This window comes from Cherax quadricarinatus, unplaced genomic scaffold (assembly GCF_038502225.1).
Source record: "Cherax quadricarinatus isolate ZL_2023a unplaced genomic scaffold, ASM3850222v1 Contig519, whole genome shotgun sequence".
NCBI classification, from domain to species: domain Eukaryota; kingdom Metazoa; phylum Arthropoda; class Malacostraca; order Decapoda; family Parastacidae; genus Cherax; species Cherax quadricarinatus.
In genome coordinates this window covers 83,438-105,000 of record NW_027195545.1, presented here as the reverse complement: position 1 = coordinate 105,000, position 21,563 = coordinate 83,438, and the positions used below count along the sequence as shown (strand labels likewise).

At 52.4% G+C, this 21,563-nt stretch overlaps 1 protein-coding gene across 1 annotated transcript in view; it reads left to right on the top strand.

The window, feature by feature from the left end:
* The window catches only part of LOC128705546 (uncharacterized), a 66,463-nt gene extending 47,005 nt beyond the window's left edge, over positions 1-19,458 (top strand). Inside the window, exon 7 of the mRNA XM_070080486.1 lies at positions 19,318-19,458. Within this exon, the coding sequence (XP_069936587.1) occupies positions 19,318-19,458 (141 nt within the window). The remainder of the gene's footprint in view (positions 1-19,317) is intronic.
* Positions 19,459-21,563: the final 2,105 nt, after the last annotated feature.

The window sequence follows — 21,563 nt, the reverse complement described above, 5'->3', positions numbered from 1 at the left end:
CACCAGTGTTACCATTACCACCACTTGTATCACCAGTGTTACCATATCACCAGTGTTACCACCACTTGCTATCACCAGTGTTACCATTACCACCACTTGCTATCACCAGTGTTACCATTACCACCACTTGCTATCACCAGTGTTACCATTACCACCACTTGCTATCACCAGTGTTACCATTACCACCACTTGCTATCACCAGTGTTACCATTACCACCACTTGCTATCACCAGTGTTACCATTACCACCACTTGCTATCACCAGTGTTACCATTACCACCACTTGCTATCACCAGTGTTACCATTACCACCACTTGCTATCACCAGTGTTACCATTACCACCACTTGCTATCACCAGTGTTACCGTTACCACCACTTGCTATCACCAGTGTTACCACCACCTCTTGCTATCCCAGTGTTACCACCACCTCTTGCTATCACCAGTGTTACCATTACCACCACTTGCTATCACCAGTGTTACCATTACCACCACTTGCTATCACCAGAGTTACCATTACCACCACTTGCTATCACCAGTGTTACCATTACCACCACTTGCTATCACCAGTGTTACCATTACCACCACTTGCTATCACCAGTGTTACATTACCACCACTTGTGTTACCATTACCCCCACTTGCTATCACCAGTGTTACCATTACCACCACTTGCTATCACCAGTGTTACCATTACCACCACTTGCTATCACCAGTGTTACCATTACCACCACTTGCTATCACCAGTGTTGCCATTACCACCACTTGCTATCACCAGTGTTACCATTACCACCACTTGCTATCACCAGTGTTACCATTACCACCACTTGCTATCACCAGTGTTACCATTACCACCACTTGCTATCACCAGTGTTACCATTACCACCACTTGCTATCACCAGTGTTACCATTACCACCACTTGCTATCACTAGTGTTATTATTACCACCACTTGCCATCACCATTGTTACCATTACCACCACTTGCCATCACCAGTGTTACCATTACCACCACTTGCCATCACCAGTGTTACTGTTACTACCACCAGTGTTACTATTACCACCACCAGTGTTACCATTACCTCCACCAGTGTTACTATCACCACCACCAGTGTTATTATCACCACCATCAGTGTTACCATTATCATGGCAAGTGTTACCATTACCTCCACCAGTGTCTCCATTATCACCATCAGTGTTAATAACACCACAATCATTGTTACCATTATCACAGCCAGTGTTACTGTTATAACCACCAGTGTTACTATAATCATTATTAGTGTTACCATTATCACCACCAGTGTTGCCATTGCCACCACAGTGTTACCATTATCACTAGTGTTAACATTATTACCATCAGTAATACCATTATCACCAGCAGTGTTACCATTATCAGTTATTTATCACTACCAGTGTTACCATCATCATCACCAGTCATCACAAGTGTTGTTTTTATCACCACCAGTGTTACCACCACCACTACCAGTGTTACCACCACCACCACTACCAGTGTTACCACCACCACCACCAGTGTTACCACCACCACCAGTGTTACCATCACCACCACCATCAATGTTACAGTGATCACCAGTTCATCTGGTCTTCACCAAGTTCCACCTTGAGTACATGTACTCAATACTTCCAGAGTATTTTTAGGTCAGACTTGTCTGCAGTCTTCACTCAGCACTTTCTTTCACATTAATGTTGCTTACCATATAAAAGTACCCACAAGTATATAACATTATCAACAGTGTCTAGTTAAGATAAGATAAGATAAGATTTCGTTCGGATTTTTAACCCCGGAGGGTTAGCCACCCAGGATAACCCAAGAAAGTCAGTGCGTCATCGAGGACTGTCTAACTTATTTCCATTGGGGTCCTTAATCTTGTCCCCCAGGATGCGACCCACACCAGTCGACTGACACCCAGGTACCTATTTGCTGCTAGGTGAACAGGACAACAGGTGTAAGGAAACGTGTCGAAATGTTTCCACCCGCCGGGAATCGAACCCGGGCCCTCCGTGTGTGAAGCGGGAGCTTTAGCCACCAGGTCAAAAGTTATAGATTAAATAATAAAGGAAGAGGATGTTAGGACACAAATTTAGGGATGGAAAATCCTGTCTTCTGGATTTCTATGACAAAGTCGCTGATAAAACAAGAAACAGACTGTTGGGTTTATTGTGTTTTGTTGGCGTGTTGAAGCAGTAGTTGCAGAGGCAGCAAGGTTAACATGTATACATGGGTCGTGTTGAAGCAGTAGTTGCAGAGGCAGCAAGGTTAACATGTATACATGGAGTCGTATTTGAGCAGTGGTGCAGAGAGGCATGAGTTAACATGTATACATGGGTCGTGTTGAAGCAGTAGTTGCAGAGGCAGCAAGGTTAACATGTATACATGGGTCGTGTTGAAGCAGTAGTTGCAGAGGCAGCAAGGTTAACATGTATACATGGAGTAAATGTTAACAATGGTGCAGAGGCAGCAAAGTTGCTGCATGTGCGATCGTGTTAGCTTAGTAATTTACTAAACGCAAGATTAACATGTATACACATGATCGTATTAAGCAATGGTGCAAGAGAGCAGCAAGGTTAACATGTATACATGGGTCTCTCTATGGAATCTTGGAGTACTTAACAGCCAGGTTAGTACCTTAACTGAGAGGAATGACCTATCAGCAGGGATAGAAGGAATGCAACTTGACGACCTTAGGGGAGAGGACGATATGATTACTACTTACAAAATCTTGAGAGAAATTGATAGGACAGATAGGGACAGACCGAATTAATTTATTATAATCAATACCAAGCGCTAAACCCGCTAGGGTCGTAGAACGCTACAGACTGAGGAGGACCAAGGAGACACAGGTACAGGTTGACAACACACATCAGCCATAAGGTTATAGGGAAGTATTTCTATAGTCGTAGGTTGGATGAGGCAGTGATGGAGCCAAACTCAATACACAACTTCAAAGTCAATAACAGCGATCACAGTGGTCTAGGAGGCGAGGCCAGGAGCTGAGCCTCGACACCCACAAACACTTCTGGAAGTACATGTAGTCTCTCTCTCTCTCATAAATAACACTCTTTAACATTTTATTATTTTTATCTGATTTAGATTCGCCGATAACTTGATTTTGGTTTTATGGGAGGGGTGAGAGGGTGAGTGGTAGGGTGAGTGGGAGGGTGAGTGGGAGGGTGAGTGGGAGAGTGAGTGGGAGGGTGAGTGGGAGGGTGAGTGGGAGAGTGAGTGGGAGGGTGAGTGGGAGGGTGAGTGGGAGGGTGAGTGGGAGGGTGAGTGGGAGAGTGAGTGGGAGGGTGAGTGGGAGGGTGAGTGGGAGAGTGAGTGGGAGGGTGAGTGGGAGAGTGAGTGGGAGGGTGAGTGGGAGGGTGAGTGGGAGAGTGAGTGGGAGGGTGAGTGGGAGAGTGAGTGGGAGGGTGAGTGGGAGGGTGAGTGCGAGGGTGAGTGGGAGAGTGAGTGGGAGGGTGAGTGGGAGGGTGAGTGGGAGGGTGAGTGGGAGAGTGAGTGGGAGGGTGAGTGGGAGGGTGAGTGGGAGAGTGAGTGGGAGGGTGAGTGGGAGGGTGAGTGGGAGGGTGAGTGGGAGGGTGAGTGGGAGGGTGAGTGGGAGAGTGAGTGGGAGGGTGAGTGGGAGAGTGAGTGGGAGGGTGAGTGGGAGAGTGAGTGGGAGGGTGAGTGGGAGGGTGAGTGGGAGGGTGAGTGGGAGGGTGAGTGGGAGAGTGAGTGGGAGGGTGAGTGGGAGGGTGAGTGGGAGAGTGAGTGGGAGGGTGAGTGGGAGGGTGAGTGGGAGAGTGAGTGGGAGGGTGAGTGGGAGGGTGAGTGGGAGGGTGAGTGGGAGGGTGAGTGGGAGAGTGAGTGGGAGGGTGAGTGGGAGGGTGAGTGGGAGGGTGAGTGGGAGGGTGAGTGGGAGGGTGAGTGGGAGGGTGAGTGGGAGGGTGAGTGGGAGGGTGAGTGGGAGGGTGATTTGGAGGGTGAGTGGGAGAGTGAGTGGGAGGGTGAGTGGGAGGGTGAGTGGGAGGGTGAGTGGGAGGGTGAGTGGGAGAGTGAGTGGGAGGGTGAGTGGGAGGGTGAGTGGGAGGGTGAGTGGGAGGGTGAGTGGGAGGTTGAGTGGGAGGGTGAGTGGGAGGGTGAGTGGGAGAGTGAGTGGGAGGGTGGGAGGATGAGTGGGAGGGTGAGTGGGAGCGTGAGTGGGAGGGTGAGTGGGAGGGTGAGTGGGAGAGTGAGTGTGAGGGTGAGTGGGAGGGTGAGTGGGAGAGTGAGTGGGAGGGTGAGTGGGAGGGTGAGTGGGAGGGTGAGTGGGAGGGTGAGTGGGAGAGTGAGTGGGAGGGTGAGTGGGAGAGTGAGTGGGAGGGTGAGTGGGAGGGTGAGTGGGAGGGTGAGTGGGAGAGTGAGTGGGAGGGTGAGTGGGAGGGTGAGTGGGAGGGTGAGTGGGAGGGTGAGTGGGAGGGTGAGTGGGAGGGTGAGTGGGAGGGTGAGTGGGAGGGTGAGTGGGAGGGTGAGTGGGAGGGTGAGTGGGAGGGTGAGTGGGAGGGTGAGTGGGAGGGTGAGTGGGAGGGTGAGTGGGAGAGTGAGTGGGAGGGTGAGTGGGAGGGTGAGTGGTAGAGGGTGAGTGGGAGAGTGAGTGGGAGGGTGAGTGGGAGAGTGAGTGGGAGGGTGAGTGGGAGGGTGAGTGGGAGGGTGAGTGGGAGGGTGAGTGGGAGAGTGAGTGGGAGGGTGAGTGGGAGGGTGAGTGGGAGAGTGAGTGGGAGGGTGAGTGGGAGGGTGAGTGGGAGAGTGAGTGGGAGGGTGAGTGGGAGGGTGAGTGGGAGGGTGAGTGGGAGGGTGAGTGGGAGGGTGAGTGGGAGGGTGAGTGGGAGGGTGAGTGGGAGGGTGAGGGGAGGGTGGGAGAGGGTGAGTGGGAGGGTGAGTGGGAGGGTGAGTGGGAGGGCGAGTGGGAGGGTGAGTGGGAGGGTGAGTGGGAGGGTGAGTGGGAGGGTGAGTGGGAGGGTGAGTGGGAGGGTGAGTGGGAGGGTGAGTGGGAGGGTGAGTGGGAGGGTGAGTGGGAGGGTGAGTGTGAGGGTGAGTGCGAGGGTGAGTGCGAGGGTGAGTGGGAGGGTGAGTGGGAGGGTGAGTGGGAGGGTGAGTGAGTGGGAGGGTGAGTGGGAGGGTGAGTGGGAGGGTGAGTGGGAGGGTGAGTGGGGGTGAGTGGGAGGGTGAGTGGGAGGGTGAGTGGGAGAGTGAGTGGGAGGATGAGTGGGAGGGTGAGTGGGAGGGTGGTGGTGAGGGTGAGTGGGAGGGTGAGTGGGAGGGTGAGTGGGAGAGTGAGTGAGTGGTGGGAGGGTGAGTGGGAGGGTGAGTGGGAGAGTGAGTGGGAGGGTGAGTGGGAGGTTGAGTGGGAGGGTGGGAGGGTGAGTGGGAGGTTGAGTGGGAGGGTGAGTGGGAGAATGAGTGGGAGGCTGAGTGGGAGGGTGAGTGGGAGGGCGAGTGGGAGGGTGAGTCGGAGGGTGAGTGGGAGGTGAGTGGGAGGGTGAGTGGGAGGGCGAGTGGGAGGGTGAGTGGGAGGGTGAGTGGGAGGGTGAGTGGGAGGGTGAGTGGGAGGGCGAGTGGGAGCGTGAGTGGGAGGGTGAGTGGGAGGGTGAGTGGGAGGGCGAGTGGGAAGGTGAGTGGGAGGGTGAGTGGGAGGGGTGGGAGGGTGAGTGGGAGGGTGAGTGGGAGCGTGGTGGGAGAGTGAGTGGGAGGGTGAGTGGGTGAGTGGGAGGGTGAGTGGGAGGGGTGAGTGGGAGGGTGAGTGGGAGGGTGAGTGGGAGGGTGAGTGGGAGGGTGAGTGGGAGGGTGAGTGGGAGGGTGAGTGGGAGGTGAGTGGGAGGGTGAGTGGAGGGTGAGTGGGAGGGCGAGTGGGAGGGTGAGTGGGAGGGTGAGTGGGAGGGTGAGTGGGAGGGTGAGGGGGAGAGTGAGTGGGAGGGTGAGTGGTAGGGTGAGTGGTAGGGTGAGTGGGAGGGTGAGAAGGTGAGTGGGAGGGTGAGTGGTAGGGTGAGTGGGAGGGTGAGTGGGAGAGTGAGTGGGAGGGTGAGTGGGAGGGTGAGTGGGAGGGAGTGGGAGGGTGAGTGGGAGGAGTGGTAAGTGAGGGTGAGTGGGAGGGTGAGTGGGAGGGTGAGTGGGAGGGTGAGTGGGAGGGTGAGTGGGAGGGTGAGTGGGAGGGTGAGTGGGAGAGTGAGTGGGAGGGTGAGTGGGAGGGTGAGTGGGAGGGTGAGTGGGAGGGTGAGTGGGAGAGTGAGTGGGAGGGTGAGTGGGAGGGTGAGTGGGAGGGTGAGTGGGAGGGTGAGTGGGAGGGTGAGTGGGAGGGTGAGTGGGAGGGTGAGTGGTAGGGTGAGTGGGAGGGTGAGTGGGAGGGTGAGTGGGAGGGTGAGTGGGAGGGTGAGTGGGAGGGTGAGTGGGAGGGTGAGTGGGAGGGTGAGTGGGAGGGTGAGTGGGAGGGTGAGTGGTAGGATGAGTGGGAGGGTGAGTGGGAGAGTGAGTGGGAGAGTAAGTGGGAATATGAGTGGGAGGGTGAGTGGGAGAGTGAGTGGGAGGGTGAGTGGGGGGTGATTGGGAGTGTGAGTGGGAGGGTGAGTGGGAGGGTGAGTGGTAGGGTAAGAGGGTGAGTGGGAGGGTGAGTGGGAGGGTGAGTGGGAGGGTGAGTGGTAGGGTGAGTGGGAGGGTGAGTGGGAGGGTGAGTGGGAGGGTGAGTGGGAGGGTGAGTGGGAGGGTGAGTGGGAGGGTGAGTGGGAGAGTGAGTGGGAGGGTGAGTGGGAGGGTGAGTGGGAGGGTGAGTGGGAGGGTGAGTGGGAGGGTGAGTGGGAGGGTGAGTGGGAGGGTGAGTGGGAGGGTGAGTGGGAGGGTGAGTGGTAGGGTGAGTGGGAGGGTGAGTGGGAGGGTGAGTGGGAGGGTGAGTGGGAGAGTGAGTGGGAGGGTGAGTGGGAGGGTGAGTGGGAGGGTGAGTGGGAGGGTGAGTGGGAGTGTGAGTGGGAGGGTGAGTGGGAGGGTGAGTGGTAGGGTAAGAGGGTGAGTGGGAGGGTGAGTGGGAGGGTGAGTGGTAGGGTGAGTGGGAGGGTGAGTGGGAGGGTGAGAGGGAGGGTGAGTGGGAGGGTGAGTGGGAGGGTGAGTGGGAGGATGAGAGGGTGAGTGGGAGAGTGAGTGGGAGAGTGAGTGGGAATGTGAGTGGGAGGGTGAGTGGGAGAGTGAGTGGGAGGGTGAGCGGGGGGTGAATGGGAGAGTGAGTGGGAGGGTGAGTGGGAGGGTGAGTGGGAGGGTGAGAGGGTGAGAGGGTGAGTGGGAGGGTGAGTGGGAGGGTGAGTGGGAGGGTGAGTGGAAGGATGAGAGGGTGAGTGGGAGGGTGAGTGGGAGAGTGAGTGGGAGGATGAGAGGGTGAGTGGGAGGATGAGAGGGTGAGTGGGAGGATGAGAGGGTGAGTGGGAGGGTGAGAGGGTGAGTGGGAGGGTGAGTGGGAGGGTGAGAGGGTGAGTGGGAGGGGTGAGTGGGAGGGTGAGAGGGTGAGTGGGAGGGTGAGTGAGAGGGTGGGAGGGTGAGTGGGAGGGTGAGAGGGTGAGTGGGAGGGGTGAGTGGGTAAGTGGGAGGGGTGAGTGGGTAAGTGGGAGGGTGAGTGGTAGGGTGAGTAGGAGGGTGAGTGGGTGAGTGGGAGGGTGAGTGGGAGGGGTGAGAGGGTGAGTGGGAGGGTGAGTGGGTGAGTGGGAGGGTGAGTGGGAGGGGTGAGAGGGTGAGTGGGAGGGTGAGAGGGTGAGTGGGAGGGCGAGTGGGTGAGTGTGAGGGTGAGTGGGAGGGGTGACAGGGTGAGTGGGAAGGGTGAGAGGGTGAGAGGGAGGGGTGAGAGGGTGAGTGGGAAGGGTGAGAGGGTGAGTGGGAGGGTGAGTGGGAGGGTGAGTGGGAGGGGTGAGAGGGTGAGTGGGAGGGGTGAGAGGGTGAGTGGGAGGGGTGAGAAGGTGAGTGGGAGGGTGAGTAGGAGGGTGAGTGGGTGAGTGGGAGGGTGAGTGGGAGGGTGAGTGGGAGGGTGAGTGGGAGGGCGAGTGGGTGAGTGGGAGGGTGAGTGGGAGGGGTGAGAGGGTGAGTGGGAGGGTGAGAGGGTGAGTGGGAGGGCGAGTGAGTGGGAGGGTGAGTGGGAGTGGTGAGAGGGTGAGTGGGAGGGGTGAGAGGGTGAGTGGGAGGGGTGAGAGGGTGATTGGGAAGGTGAGTGGGAGGGGTGAGAGGGTGAGTGGGAGGAGTGAGAGGGTGAGAGGGAGGGGTGAGAGGGTGAGTGGGAGGGGTGAGAGGGTGAGTGGGAGGGTGAGTGGGAGGGGTGAGAGAGTGAGTGGGAGGGGTGAGAGGGTGAGTGGTAGGGTGAGTGGGAGGGGTGAGAGGGTGAGTGGGAGGGGTGAGAAGGTGAGTGGGAGGGGTGAGAGGGTGAGTGGGAGAGGTGAGAGGGTGAGTGGGAGGGGTGAGAGGGTGAGTGGGAGGGGTGAGAGGGTGAGTGGGAGGGGTGAGAGGGTGAGTGGGAGGGGTAAGAGGGTGAGTGGGAGGGGTGAGAGGGAGCGGAGAGAGGGTGAGAGGGAGCAGTGAGAGGGAGGGGTGAGATGGTGAGAGGTAGGGGTGAGAGGGAAGAGAGGGTGAGAGGGAGGGGTGAGATGGTGAGAGGCATTGGTGAGAGGGTGAGTGGGAGGAGTGAGAGGGTGAGAGGGAGGGGTCAGAGGGTGAGAGGGAGGGGTGAGAGGGTAAGTGGGAAGGGTGAGAGGGTGAGAGGGAGGGGTGAGAGGGAGGGGTGAGTGGGAGGAGTGAGAGGGTGAGAGGGAGGGGTGAGAGGGAGGGGTGAGTGGGAGGAGTGAGAGGGTGAGAGGGAGGGGTGAGAGTGTGAGAGGGAGGGTTGAGAGGGTGAGTGGGAGGGGTAAGAGGGTGAGTGGGAGGAGTGAGAGGGTGAGAGGGAGGGGTGAGAGGGTGAGTGGGAGGGGTGAGAGGGTGAGTGGGAGGGGTGAGAGGGTGAGAGGGAGGGGTGAGAGAGTGATTTGGAGGGGTGAGAGGGTGAGTGGGAGGGGTGAGAGGGTGAGAGGTAGGGGTGAGAGGACGAGTGGGAAGGGTGAGAGGTCGGGGTGAGAGGGTGAGAGGGAGGGGTGAGAGGGTGAGTGGGAGGGGTGAGAGGGTGAGTGGGAGGGGTGAGAGGGTGAGAGGTAGGGGTGAGAGGGGTGAGAGGGCGAGTGGAAAGGGTGAGAGGGAGGGGTGAGAGGGTGAGAGGGAGGGGTGAAAGGGTGAGAGGGAGGGGTGAGAGGGTGAGTGGGAGGGGTGAGAGGGTGAGAGGGGTGAGAGGGCGAGTGGGAAGGGTGAGAGGGAGGGGTGAGAGGGTGAGAGGGAGGGGTGAAAGGGTGAGAGGGAGGGGTGAGAGGGTGAGAGGGAGGGGTGAAAGGGTGAGAGGGAGGGGTGAGAGGGTGAGAGGGAGGGGTGAGAGGGTGAGAGGGAGGGGTGAGAGGGTGAGTGGTAGGGGTGAGAGGGTGAGAGGGAGGGGTGAGAGGGTGAGTGTGTGAACGGCGATTAATTGGTATGATGAAAGTGGGGGAGTGAATGATACACTTCGGAGGATTCTTTACTTTAATTGCAGAGTCGTGGTGGGTACACATGCTTGTGTGTTGTGCCCATGGCCAGGGAGGGCCATCCCTCGAGAGAGAGCTACTAGTAGGCCTTGTGTCTTCCTGCTAGGCTGCTTTGTGAGAGTGAGCGTGTGTGGGACCAGCTTCCCACAGACCTGAAGCAGGCCCAGAGGGCAGCACCTTAGTGCTGCAAAATATGAACTAAGCTGGCAGACAGCATGGTTATCTATGCAGACAGTACAGGCTGTCTACATACGCTCGGCCACCTGCCACATGGTCGTCCCGACCATGTCTGGCGGTAAAAAAAACTTGGGAGAGATCTCGTAGGAACAGGGCACAGAACACAAAATAAAAAACATATATATACATATGGACATGAAAAAAAAAACTTCCTTCAGGGAGGGAAGAAAAAAACATGTGGGGTGTGCTAAACATCGTGGTCATAGGCAGTGAGCGTCGAAGGGCATCACTGCACGCCTTCCTGCGTCTGGACAGATACTGCAACACAGGAGACATCGCTGCGGCTGAGCTGTGACATAACAGGGTACGGTCTCCTCTGGAACAGTGAAGCAGACATCGTAGGAGTCGCTGCAGGTTTTCACTCAACCTGGGGCATGACATGCTGGTGCCCTCGAGTGAGGCGTCGACAAAACTCGGCAACTGGGCAGGACTTCTGGCAAGTGACTCAGGAGGACACTTCTCGACTCAGGAGGACACTTCTTGACTGGTACTGTCACTGCCAGTGAGTGTGGAGCAAGTCGTGGCAGAGACGACTGGGCGAAACATCTGGGAGTCGTAACATCATACACCAGACTGCAGTGAGCGAGCTAGCAGTCAAAGTGACATCATCTTTGTGCAGGAGCTCACTGAAGCTTGACACGAGGCTGACACAGCGCCTGCCGACAGGGCTAACTGCGGCTTGACGAGTGTCATTCTTTCGGCAGTTGGAGTTACAGCAGAGGTTAGTCTAAGCGTCCCCAGACTTGTTTCTCTACATATAACTGCACTCTGAAGGTCTGGAGGTGAAGTGAAACAAATCTTGATGGGAATCGTAGCAGGTACGATTCTGCAGAACATCATGAGCGACGAGCATAAGAGCTTTCTGTACAAGGGGGCTCGGGCTCAGAGCTGACTGATATTAGCTGTCAAACGCACTGGTCACATGGGTGACTTAGCACAGTGGTGCTACTAAGGTCTGACCGCAGACCTCACTGGACACACGGAAATTACACACACCCGCGGTACATGCGGTACAACATGGCTTAAACTAGCAAATGATGCTTTTCTGTGCACAAAACTGACACTAAGCCATACACTAACATGTGAGAACACTGACTGAGAGGAATTAATTAACACACGACATATATCTTCTCTCAATCTTCTTGACAATACTGAAATAATTACTAGAACACTCGATGTGACATCATGTGATGTTGCGAGGTGACGTCAGCAGACATCTCGAGGTGACGTCAGGCAGACATCATGACGTCATGAAGTCGGGCAGCATCGTCGGTGACGTCAATGTGATGTGGGCAGCAGACCACAGCATGAGGCCTGGGACATCTGGCTCGGTAACTCACGTGGCTTGTAGATCCACGTGACATTGCCCACACCCAACATGGGTTTGGGATCCACATGGCATACCTGGAGTTACCTGGAGGGTATGCTGATCTATGTGACTTGCTGATCCACAGGGCTTGCTGATCTACGTGGCTTAGTGATCTACGTGGCATGCTGATCCACGTGGCTTGTTGATCTACGTGGCATGCTGATCCACGTAGCTTCGAGTGGCCTCGGGCACTCGGATACACAGCTCTGACGACCATTTCACATGGAAAACAGCAGAAAACACAGCAGAGGGAGTGATAGCATGGTGGTGTATGGTAGTGTGGTGGCGAGGAGCGTGGGTGAGTGTATGGCGAGGGAGCATCTGGCCACTTCCTCCTCCTCCCCCCCACAAACACAGGGAAACACACTGGACGCATAAATCACCACAAAACTCACCTCTGGCTTGCTGAAACAGCTGTGCTGAGCTGAACAACAACAGCAACATAGAAACAGCGTGGGATGATGTAGCATGGGGTCACTTACAATTCTTGAAGAAATTCGGCAAATTTCGGCTAGATCCTGCTTGTACCTGTGTCTGGATGCTCAAACGTGCAGACACGACGTCAAACTCGTTGAGAGACGGATGCTTCTTGTATAGGGTGATAAAGTGAAGATGACTTCATACCTTCCTTCCTCTCTCCGGGCAAACACAACTGCTGCGACCACCGCTTTCCACCAATATGAACAAAATTATTTGGAAGAGCTGAAAGCGGGTGGTTAATGATAGACGTCTACGGAGGCTTCTTACATTATTGTTAAGTCGTGGTGGGTACACAGGCTTGTGTGTTGTGCCCATGCCCCGGGAGGACCATCCCACGAGAGAGAGCTAGTAGGCCTTGTGTCTTGCTACCTGGTCACTGAGAGAGTGTGGGACCAGCTGTCCACAGACCTGGACAGTCCCAGAAGGCAGCATCTGAGTGGCATGAAATATGAACTAAGCTGGCAGACAGCATGGCTATCTATGCAGACAGTACAGGCTGTCTACAAGTGGGAGGGGTGAGAGGGTGACTGGGAGGGGTGAGAGGTAGGGGTGAGAGGGCGAGTGGGAAGGGTGAGAGGGAGGGGTGAGAGGGTGAGTGGGAGGGGTGAGAGGGTGAGAGGTAGGGGTGAGGGGTGAGTGGGAGGGGTAAGAGGGAGGGGTGAGAGGGTGAGTGGGAGGGGTGAAAGGGTGAGAGGAAGGAATGAGAGGGTGAGTGGGAGGGGTGAGAGGGTGAGAGGGAGCGGAGAGAGGGTGAGAGGGAGGGGTGAGAGGGTGAGTGGGAGGGGTGAGAGGGTGAGTGGGAGGGGTGAGAGGGTGAGTGGTAGGGGTGAGAGGGTGAGTGGGAGGGGTGAGAGGGAGGGGTGATAGGGTGAGAGAGTGAGAGGGAGGGGTGAAAGGGTGAGAGGAAGGGGTGAGAGGGTGAGTGGGAGGGGTGAGAGGGAGCGGTGACAGGGTGAGAGGGAGGGGTGAGAGGGTGAGTGGGAGGGGTGAGAGGGTGAGTGGGAGGGGTGAGAGGGTGAGAGGGAGTGGTGAGAGGGAGGGGTGAGAGGGTGAGTGGGAGGGTTCAGAGGGTGCGTGGGAGGGGTGAGAGGGAGGGAGGGAATGGTGAGAGGGTGAGAGGGATGGGTGAGAGGGATGGGTTAGAGGGTGAGTGGGAGGAGTAAGAGGGTGAGTGGGAGGGGTGAGAGGGAGCGGACAGAGGTTGAGAGGGAGGGGTGAGAGGGTGAGAGGGAGGGTTCAGAGGGTGTGTGGGAGGGGTGAGAGGGAGGGAGGGAACGGTGAGAGGGTGAGAGGGATGGGTGAGAGGGAGGGGTTAGAGGGTGAGTGGGAGGAGTAAGAGGGTGAGTGGGAGGGGTGAGAGGGAGCGGACAGAGGGTGAGAGGGAGGGGTGAGAGGGTGAGAGGGATGGGTGAGAGGGTGAGTGGGAGGGTTGAGAGGGTGAGGGGGAGGGGTGAGAGGGAGAGAGGAAGGGGTGAGAGGGTGAGTGGGAGGGGTGAGAGGGAGAGATGAGAGGGAGAGAGGGAGGGGTGAGAGGGAGGGGTGAGAGGGTGAGAGGGATGGGTGAGAGGGTGAGTGGGAGGGTTGAGAGGGTGAGTGGGAGGGGTGAGAGGGTGAGAGGGAGGGGTTAAAGGGTGAGTGGGAGGAGTGAGAGGGAGGGGAGAGAGGGTGAGAGGGAAGGGTGAGAGGGTGAGTGGGAGGGTTGAGAGGGTGAGAGGGAGGGGTGAGAGGGTGAGAGGGAGGGGTGATAACTGCACGTCTAACGACCGTTATGCAGTGACTGCGTGGGTGAGAACACCCTGTGTGTATGCACTCACCTAGTTGAGGTTGCAGGGGTCGAGTCCTAGCTCCTGGCTCCCACCTCTTCACTGGTCGCTACTAGGTCACTCTCCCTGAACCGTGAGCTTTATTATACCTCTGCTTAAACCTATGTATGGATCCTGCCTCCACTACATCGCTTCCCAAACTATTCCACTTCCTGACTACTCTGTGGCTGAAGAAATACTTCCTAACATCCCTGTGATTCATCTGTGTCTTCAACTTCCAACTGTGTCCCCGTGTTGCTGTGTCCCATCTCTGGAACATCCTGTCTTTGTCCACCTTGTCAATTCCTCTCAGTATTTTGTAGGTCGTTATCATGTCCCCCCTATCTCTCCTGTCCTCCAGTGTCGTCAGGTTGATTTCCCTTAACCTCTCCTCGTAGGACACACCTCTTAGCTCTGGGACTAGTCTTGTTGCAAACCTTTGCACTTTCTCTAGTTTCTTTACGTGCTTGGCTAGGTGTTTACCTGGAGAGTTTACCTGGAGAGAGTTCCGGGGGTCAACGCCCCCGCGGCCCGGTCTGTGACCAGGCCTCCTGGTGGATCAGAGCCTGATCAACCAGGCTGTTGCTGCTGGCTGCACGCAAACCAACGTACGAGCCACAGCCCGGCTGATCAGGAACTAACTTTAGGTGCTTGTCCAGTGCCAGCTTGAAGACTGCCAGGGGTCTGTTGGTAATCCCCCTTATGTGTGCTGGGAGGCAGTTGAACAGTCTCGGGCCCCTGACACTTATTGTATGGTCTCTTAACGTGCTAGTGACACCCCTGCTTTTCATTGGGGGGATGTTGCATCGTCTGCCAAGTCTTTTGCTTTCGTAGTGAGTGATTTTCGTGTGCAAGTTCGGTACTAGTCCCTCTAGGATTTTCCAGGTGTATATAATCATGTATCTCTTCCTCCTGCGTTCCAGGGAATACAGGTTTAGGAACCTCAAGCGCTCCCAGTAATTGAGGTGTTTTATCTCCGTTATGCGCGCCGTGAAAGTTCTCTGTACAGTTTCTAGGTCGGCAATTTCACCTGCCTTGAAAGGTGCTGTTAGTGTGCAGCAATATTCCATCCTAGATAGAACAAGTGACCTGAAGAATGTCATCATGGGCTTGGCCTCCCTAGTTTTGAAGGTTCTCATTATCCATCCTGTCATTTTTCTAGCAGATGCGATTGATACAATGTTATGGTCCTTGAAGGTGTGGGTTCCAAACTGGTGCCGCATACTCCAGTATGGGCCTAACGTGTGCAGGGTCCTAAACGATTCCTTATTAAGATGTCGGAATGCTGTTCTGAGGTTTGCTAGGTGCCCATATGCTGCAGCAGTTATTTGGTTGATGTGCGCTTCAGGAGATGTGCCTGGTGTTATACTCACCCCAAGATCTTTTTCCTTGAGTGAGGTTTGTAGTCTCTGGCCCTCTAGACTGTATTCCGTCTGCAGTCTTCTTTGCCCCTCCCCAATCTTCATGACTTTGCACTTGGTGGTGTTGAACTCCAGGAGCCAATTGCTGGACCAGGTCTGCAGCCTGCAAACAGGGACACTTCGGAGTCTATTCCTTCCGTCATTTCGTTCACAAATACCAGAAACAGCACTGGTCCTAGGACTGACCCCTGTGGGACCCCGCTGGTCACAGGTGCTCACTCTGACACCTCGCCACATACCATGACTCACTGCTGTCTTCCTGACAAGTATTCCCTGATCCATTGTAGTGCCTTCCCTGTTATCCCTGCTTGGTCCTCCAGTTTTTGGACTAATCTCTTGTGTGGAACTGTGTCAAACGCCTTCTTGCAGTCCAAGAAAATGCAATCCACCCACCCCTCTCTCTCTTGTCTTGCTGCTGTCACCATGTCATAGAACTCCAGTAGGTTTGTGACACAGGATTTCCTGTCCCTAAAACCATGTTGGCTGCTGCTGATGAGATCATTCCTGTCTAGGTGTTCCACCACTCTTCTCCTGATAATCTTCTCCATGACTTTGTATACTATACATGTCAGTGACACTGGTCTGTAGTTTAGTGCTTCATGTCTGTCTCCTTTTTTAAAGATTGGGACTACATTTGCTGTCTTCCATGCCTCAGGCAATCTCCCTGTTTCGATAGATGTATTGAATATTGTTGTTAGGGGTACATATAGCGCCTCTACTCCCTCTCTCAGGACCCATGGAGAGATGTTATCCGGCCCCATTGCCTTTGATGTATCTAGCTCACTCAGAAGCCTCTTCACTTCTTCCTCGGTTGTGTGTACTGTGTCCAGCACTTGATGGTGTACCCCACCTCTCCGTCTTTCTGGAGCCCCTTCTGTCTCCTCTGTGTGTGTGTACACTCTCCTATTTGTGTTTGCAGGGGTCGAGTCACAGCTCCTGGCCCCGCCTCTTCGCTGGTCGCTACTAGGTCCACTCAACTTGCTCGATGAGATTTATCAAAGGGGTACTAGCACGTTAAGAGACAATACAATAAGTGTCAGGTGCCCGAGAGTGTTCAACTGCCTCCCAACATACATACGGGGGATTACCAATAGATCCCTGACTGTCTTCAAGCAGGCACTGGACATGCACCTAAAGTCGGTACCTGACCAGCCGGGCTGTGGCTCGTACGTTGGATTGCGTGCAGCCAGCAGTAACAGCCTGGTTGATCAGGCTCTGATTCACCATGAGGCCTGGTCACACACCGGGCCGCGGGGGCGTTGACCCCCGGAACTCTCTTCAGGTAAACTCCAGGTAAAGCTATGTATGGATCCTGCCTCCACTACATCACTCTCCAGATTGCTTTTTCCTGACAACTTGACTGAAGAAATACTAACATCCCTATGACTCATCTGAGCGTGCAGCTTCCTTGTTGCTGTGTCCCATCTCTGAAACATTCTGTCCTTATCCACCTTGTCAATTCCTCTCAGTAGTTTATATAACGTTATCATGTGATCCATATTCCTCCTGTCCTCCAGTGTCGTCAGGTTGATTTCCCTTAGCTTTTCTAGTTAGAACATACCGCTTAGCTCCGGGACTAGCCTTGTTACAAACCTTTGCACTTTTTGTAATTTATTGACGTGTTTGACCAGGTGTGGGTTCCATCCTGGTGCTGCATACTCCAGTATGGGCCTGACATACACAGTGTACAGGGCTCTGAATGATTCCTTACTCAGGTGTCGAAACACTGTTCTCAGGTTTGCCAGGCGCCCATATGCTGCAGCAGTTATTTGGTTGATGTGCGCCTCAGGAGATGTGCTCGGTATTATACTTACCCCAAGATCCCATTCCTTGAGTGAGGTTTGGAGTCTTTGGCCCCCTAGCCTGTACTCTGCGGTTTTCTTTGACCTTTCACAATCTTCATGACCTTGAACATGATGGGGTTAAACTTCAGGAGCCAGTTGTTGGACTAGCCTTGCAACCTGTCCAGATCCCTTTATAGTCCTACCTGATTGCAGTTAAAACACCCTAATTACCGGGAACGCTTCCTGGATGCATGATTATAAACACTTATAAAATCCTAGAGGGATTAGTACCAAACTTGGACACGAAAATCATTCCCTATGAAAGCAAAAGACTCGGCAGACTATGCAACATCCCCCCAGTGAAAAGCAGGGGTGCCACTAGCACGATAAGAGACAACACAATAAGTGTGAAGGGCCCAAGACTGTTAAACTGCCTCCCAGAATACATAAGGGAGATAACCAATAGACCCCTGGCTGTCTTTAAGAAGGCGCTGGACAGGCACCTAATGTCAGTACCTGACCAGCCGGGCTGAACTTTTCTAAATAGATACCTAACTTTTGTATATTTCTTACTTATCAACTTGTGGGTACTGTATACCCTTATTATATTCACAATGCAACACAGCGGTATTTTGGTACAGAGGACATCGACAACTTTATTGCCTAGCCACTAATAGTGAGTGAGTAAAGTTCGATTTGAGAAGACCAAGACTTGCTGCTCTGCCTCTAAGTTATTGCATTCTTGCTTCGACTAGTGGGTCCTGCCTCTTCAGTCGTCTTCAAGATTTTCTGCGCCTCACCTTTGGCAGTATATAAGTCTCCATTCTCATGCTTTAGCTTCACATTGTTCGAAACTATGGAGCAGAAAACTACGTCTTCGAGGGCGATGGACTGGTTGCATCGTCTTTACATCTCCACTGCTTCTCCTGCCTCCTTCACAAGTGTCTTACTTATCAATATGATAATAATTGTACCGTGTTATGGTGTGTTTGTAAAGAGCATATCATCAACTGATGTTGGTGGAATATCTCGTCTCGTCTCCACATAGTGTGTTGCTGAATGTTCATTGTTGCAGTATTTTCATGCATTTGTTTGCCTGCCATGAGTCAGGGTATTAAGACAGGTAGACCTACCTGCCTCCGTTAAAGGTATGAAGATAGACAGACGTATTTATCAATGTTACGGTATGAAGGTAAGTAGATCTCCATACCTGTATCAAGGAATTAAGGTATGTTGACCTCGGTACTTGTGCATGTCAGCATCAATGTTGATATTCTGTTTATTGTGTATATTTGTTTTGTATCCATATTTATTTTTTGCGTGCATGTTTTTAATATATAATTTAGTGTTGACTGTGTCATTATTTAACATAAGCTGTGTATTTATCCTGAGTTAAGACACTAGAGTGTTATGGGGACACTATAGTAGGTTGTCTCTGACCAAGAGTAAATATATTATCATCTGATACATTATCAAAACATGTATTTACAAACCAAGTTAAAGCAGAATTTCCACTATCTTAGAAACATTGTTCACAGTCAAAATGTTAATATTTTGAGAAAAACGTTCGATACAAAAAATGTTTTATGCGAAAATTAATAGTTGATGAACAATGTTGGAACTGAATTAGTTAAGACTAATCGAGGAGTATTGATGAATCCTCAAAGAATTTTTTGTCATAATAAAGGTAGACTTTATTTAATACACAGATTGAAATGCTTAATATTTGTGTGTGTTGTATTTCTATAACTCTGGTGTGTCTACAACTATAATTGTTCAACATAAAGATAAGAAGAATTTGATATTAATGTTTTCTCATAATTACTATAACCATTACCCAATCTCAGAATAGTAATAGGATGACTAATTATTATTGTTGATAACATCCCAGATGCGTATCACTGATGAGTCCATGAGGATAGATCCTCAAAGAGGACTTTCACTACATTCTGGGCATACAGTACTCCCAAGAAACATACATAACAATGCCTACCTCATGATGTTCTGCTGTGGCTGTTATATTTTCAAAGAATCCAAATTGAATGTTGTGTATTTCAGTTTCTTGTCTTATCTTTAGCGTCTAAGTTGTTTCACTTAACTTTCTCTTTCATTCCTGTGGGATTTTTAGTTCATATCAACTACACAGTCTACATTTTTATTTATCCCGTACTGAACATGATTCATATCGTACACTGTCCTGTTTCACAAGCTCATTCTTGATCCTTGTCTTTATTTTTAAATTCTCTTTATCCTCATATTTTCTGCCTTGTCAGTCTTCTTATTTACCTGGCTACTTTCTATTTCTCGTTCTATTTAGACCCTAATATTTTTTTCTCTGTCATTAGTGTTCCCCTACTTCTTGACTCAATAAATTAAAATAACAACATAAATAACTCCAGAAGCTCATTTATGATATTTCATTGCATATGACCACAGAAGAAAACTTTACTTAATTCCATACTATCCACACTTTCATTCATTATTCTAAATGATCTCCCTCCTAATTCCCTGCTGCACCTACTTACTACGGATGTACCACTTCGTTGTGTTACCGCTGCTGTGCATCCCTCATCCTCCTGCTGTGTGGGTCTCGTGTTGGGTACGACTCGTCCTCCTCCTCCACGTCTCCTGCAGAAAGATGACTTAGATAAAAAGCAGCTAGGATTTTTCTCGTGGATGGGCATCAAGGATCCCTTCCAGTACGACAATAACCTCATCCCACAGGAACCAATGTACTTCTCCACGGGCTTTACTAGGACCAGAGTCGATCAGTGAGTATCAACACCCTCTTCCCTGACTTGTGTTGCAAGTGTATGTACTCACCTAGTTGAACTTGCAGGGATCGAGTCCAAGCTCTTGTATGTGTGTGTGTGTGTACTCACCTATTTGTACTCACCTATTTGTGGTTGCAGGGGTCGATTCACAGCTCCTGGCCCCGCCTCTTCGCTGATTGCTACTAGGTCCTCTCTCTCCCTGCTCCATGAGCTTTATCATACCTCGCCTTAAAACTATGTATGGTTCCCGCCTCCACTATGTCACTTTCTAGGCTATTCCACGGACTGAAGAAATACTTCCTAACATCCCTTTGATTCATCTGAGTCTTCAACTTCCAATTGTGACCTCTTGTGTCTGTGTCCCTTCTCTGGAACATCCCGTCTTTGTCCACCTTGTCTATTCCACGCAGTATTTTATATGTCGTTATCATGTCTCCCCTGACCCTCCTGGCCTCCAGTGTCGTCAGGCCGATTTCCCTCAACCTTTCTTCGTAGGACAATCCCCGTAGTTCTGGGACTAGTCTTGTTGCAAACCTTTGCACTTTCTCTAATTTCTTGACGTGCTTGACTAGGTGTGGATTCCAAACTGGTGCTGCATACTCCAGTATGGGCCTGACGTAAATGGTATACAGAGTCTTGAACGAATCCTTACAGAGGTATCGGAACGCTATCCGTAGGTTTGCCAGGCGCCCGTATGCTGCAGCAGTTATCTGATTGATGTACGGCTCAGGAGATATGCTCGGTGTTATACTCACCCCCAGATCTTTTCCCTTGAGTGAGGTTTACAGTCTTTGGCCATCTAAACTATATTGTGTCTGCGGTCTTCTTTGCCCTTCCTCAATCTTCATGACTTTGCATTTGGCAGGGTTAAACTCAAGGAGCCAGTTGCTGGACCAGGCTTGTAGCCTCTCCAGGTCTCTTTGTAGTCCTGCCTGATCCTCATCCGATTTGATTCTTCTCATTAACTTCACATCATCTGCAAACAAGGATACTTCTGAGTCTATCCCTTCCGTTATGTCGTTCACATATACCAAGAACAGCGCAGGTCCTAGAACTGACCCCTATGGAACCCCGCTTGTCACAGGCGCCCACTCTGACACCTCGTCACGTACCATGACTCGTTGTTGCCTCCCTGTCAGGTATTCTCTGATCCATTGCAGTGCCTTTCCTGTTATGTGTGCCTGATCCTCTAGCTTTTGCAGTAACCTCTTGTGAGGAACTGTATCGAAGGCCTTCTTGCAGTCCAAAAAAATGCAGTCGATCCACCCCTCTCTCTCTTGTCTTACTTCTGTCACCTTGTCATAAAACTCTAGTAGGTTTGTGACACAGGATTTTCCTTCCCTGAAACCGTGCTGGTTGTCGCTTATACACTTGTTTCTTTCCAGGTGCTCCACCACTCTCCTCCTGATGATCTTCTCCATGACCTTGCATACTATACACGTTAGTGATACAGGTCTGTAGTTTAGTGCCTCATGTCTGTCTTCCTTTTTAAAAATTGGGACTACATTTGCCATCTTCCATACCTCGGGGAGTTGCCCAGTTTCAAATGATGTGTTGAAGATCTTTGTTAATGGTACACACAATATCTCTGCTCCCTCTTTAAGGACCCACGGAGAGATGTTGTCTGGTCCCACCACCTTTGAGGTGTCAAGTTCGCATAGCAGCTTCTTCACCTCCTCCTTGGTTATATGTACCTCATCCAGCACTTGCTGGTGTACCCCCCTGTTCTGATTTCCTGGAGTCCTACTGGTTTCCACTGTAAATACTTCTTTAAATCTCGTGTTGAGCTCCTGACATACCTCCCGGTCGTTTCTTGTGAATTCCCCATCACCCTTCCTCAGTCTGATTACCTGGTCCTTGACTGTTGTTTTCCTCCTGATGTGGCTGTACAAGAGCTTTGGGTCAGTCTTGACTTTCGATGCTATGTCATTTTCATGTTGTGTGTGTGTGTGTGTGTGTGTGTGTGTGTGTGTGTGTGTGTGTGTGTGTGTGTGTGTGTGCGTGAGTGTGTGTGTATGTGTATGTGTGTGTATGTATGTGTGTGTGTGGGAGTGTGTGTGTGTGTGTGTGTATGTGTGTGTGTGTGTGTGTGTGTGTGTGTGTGTG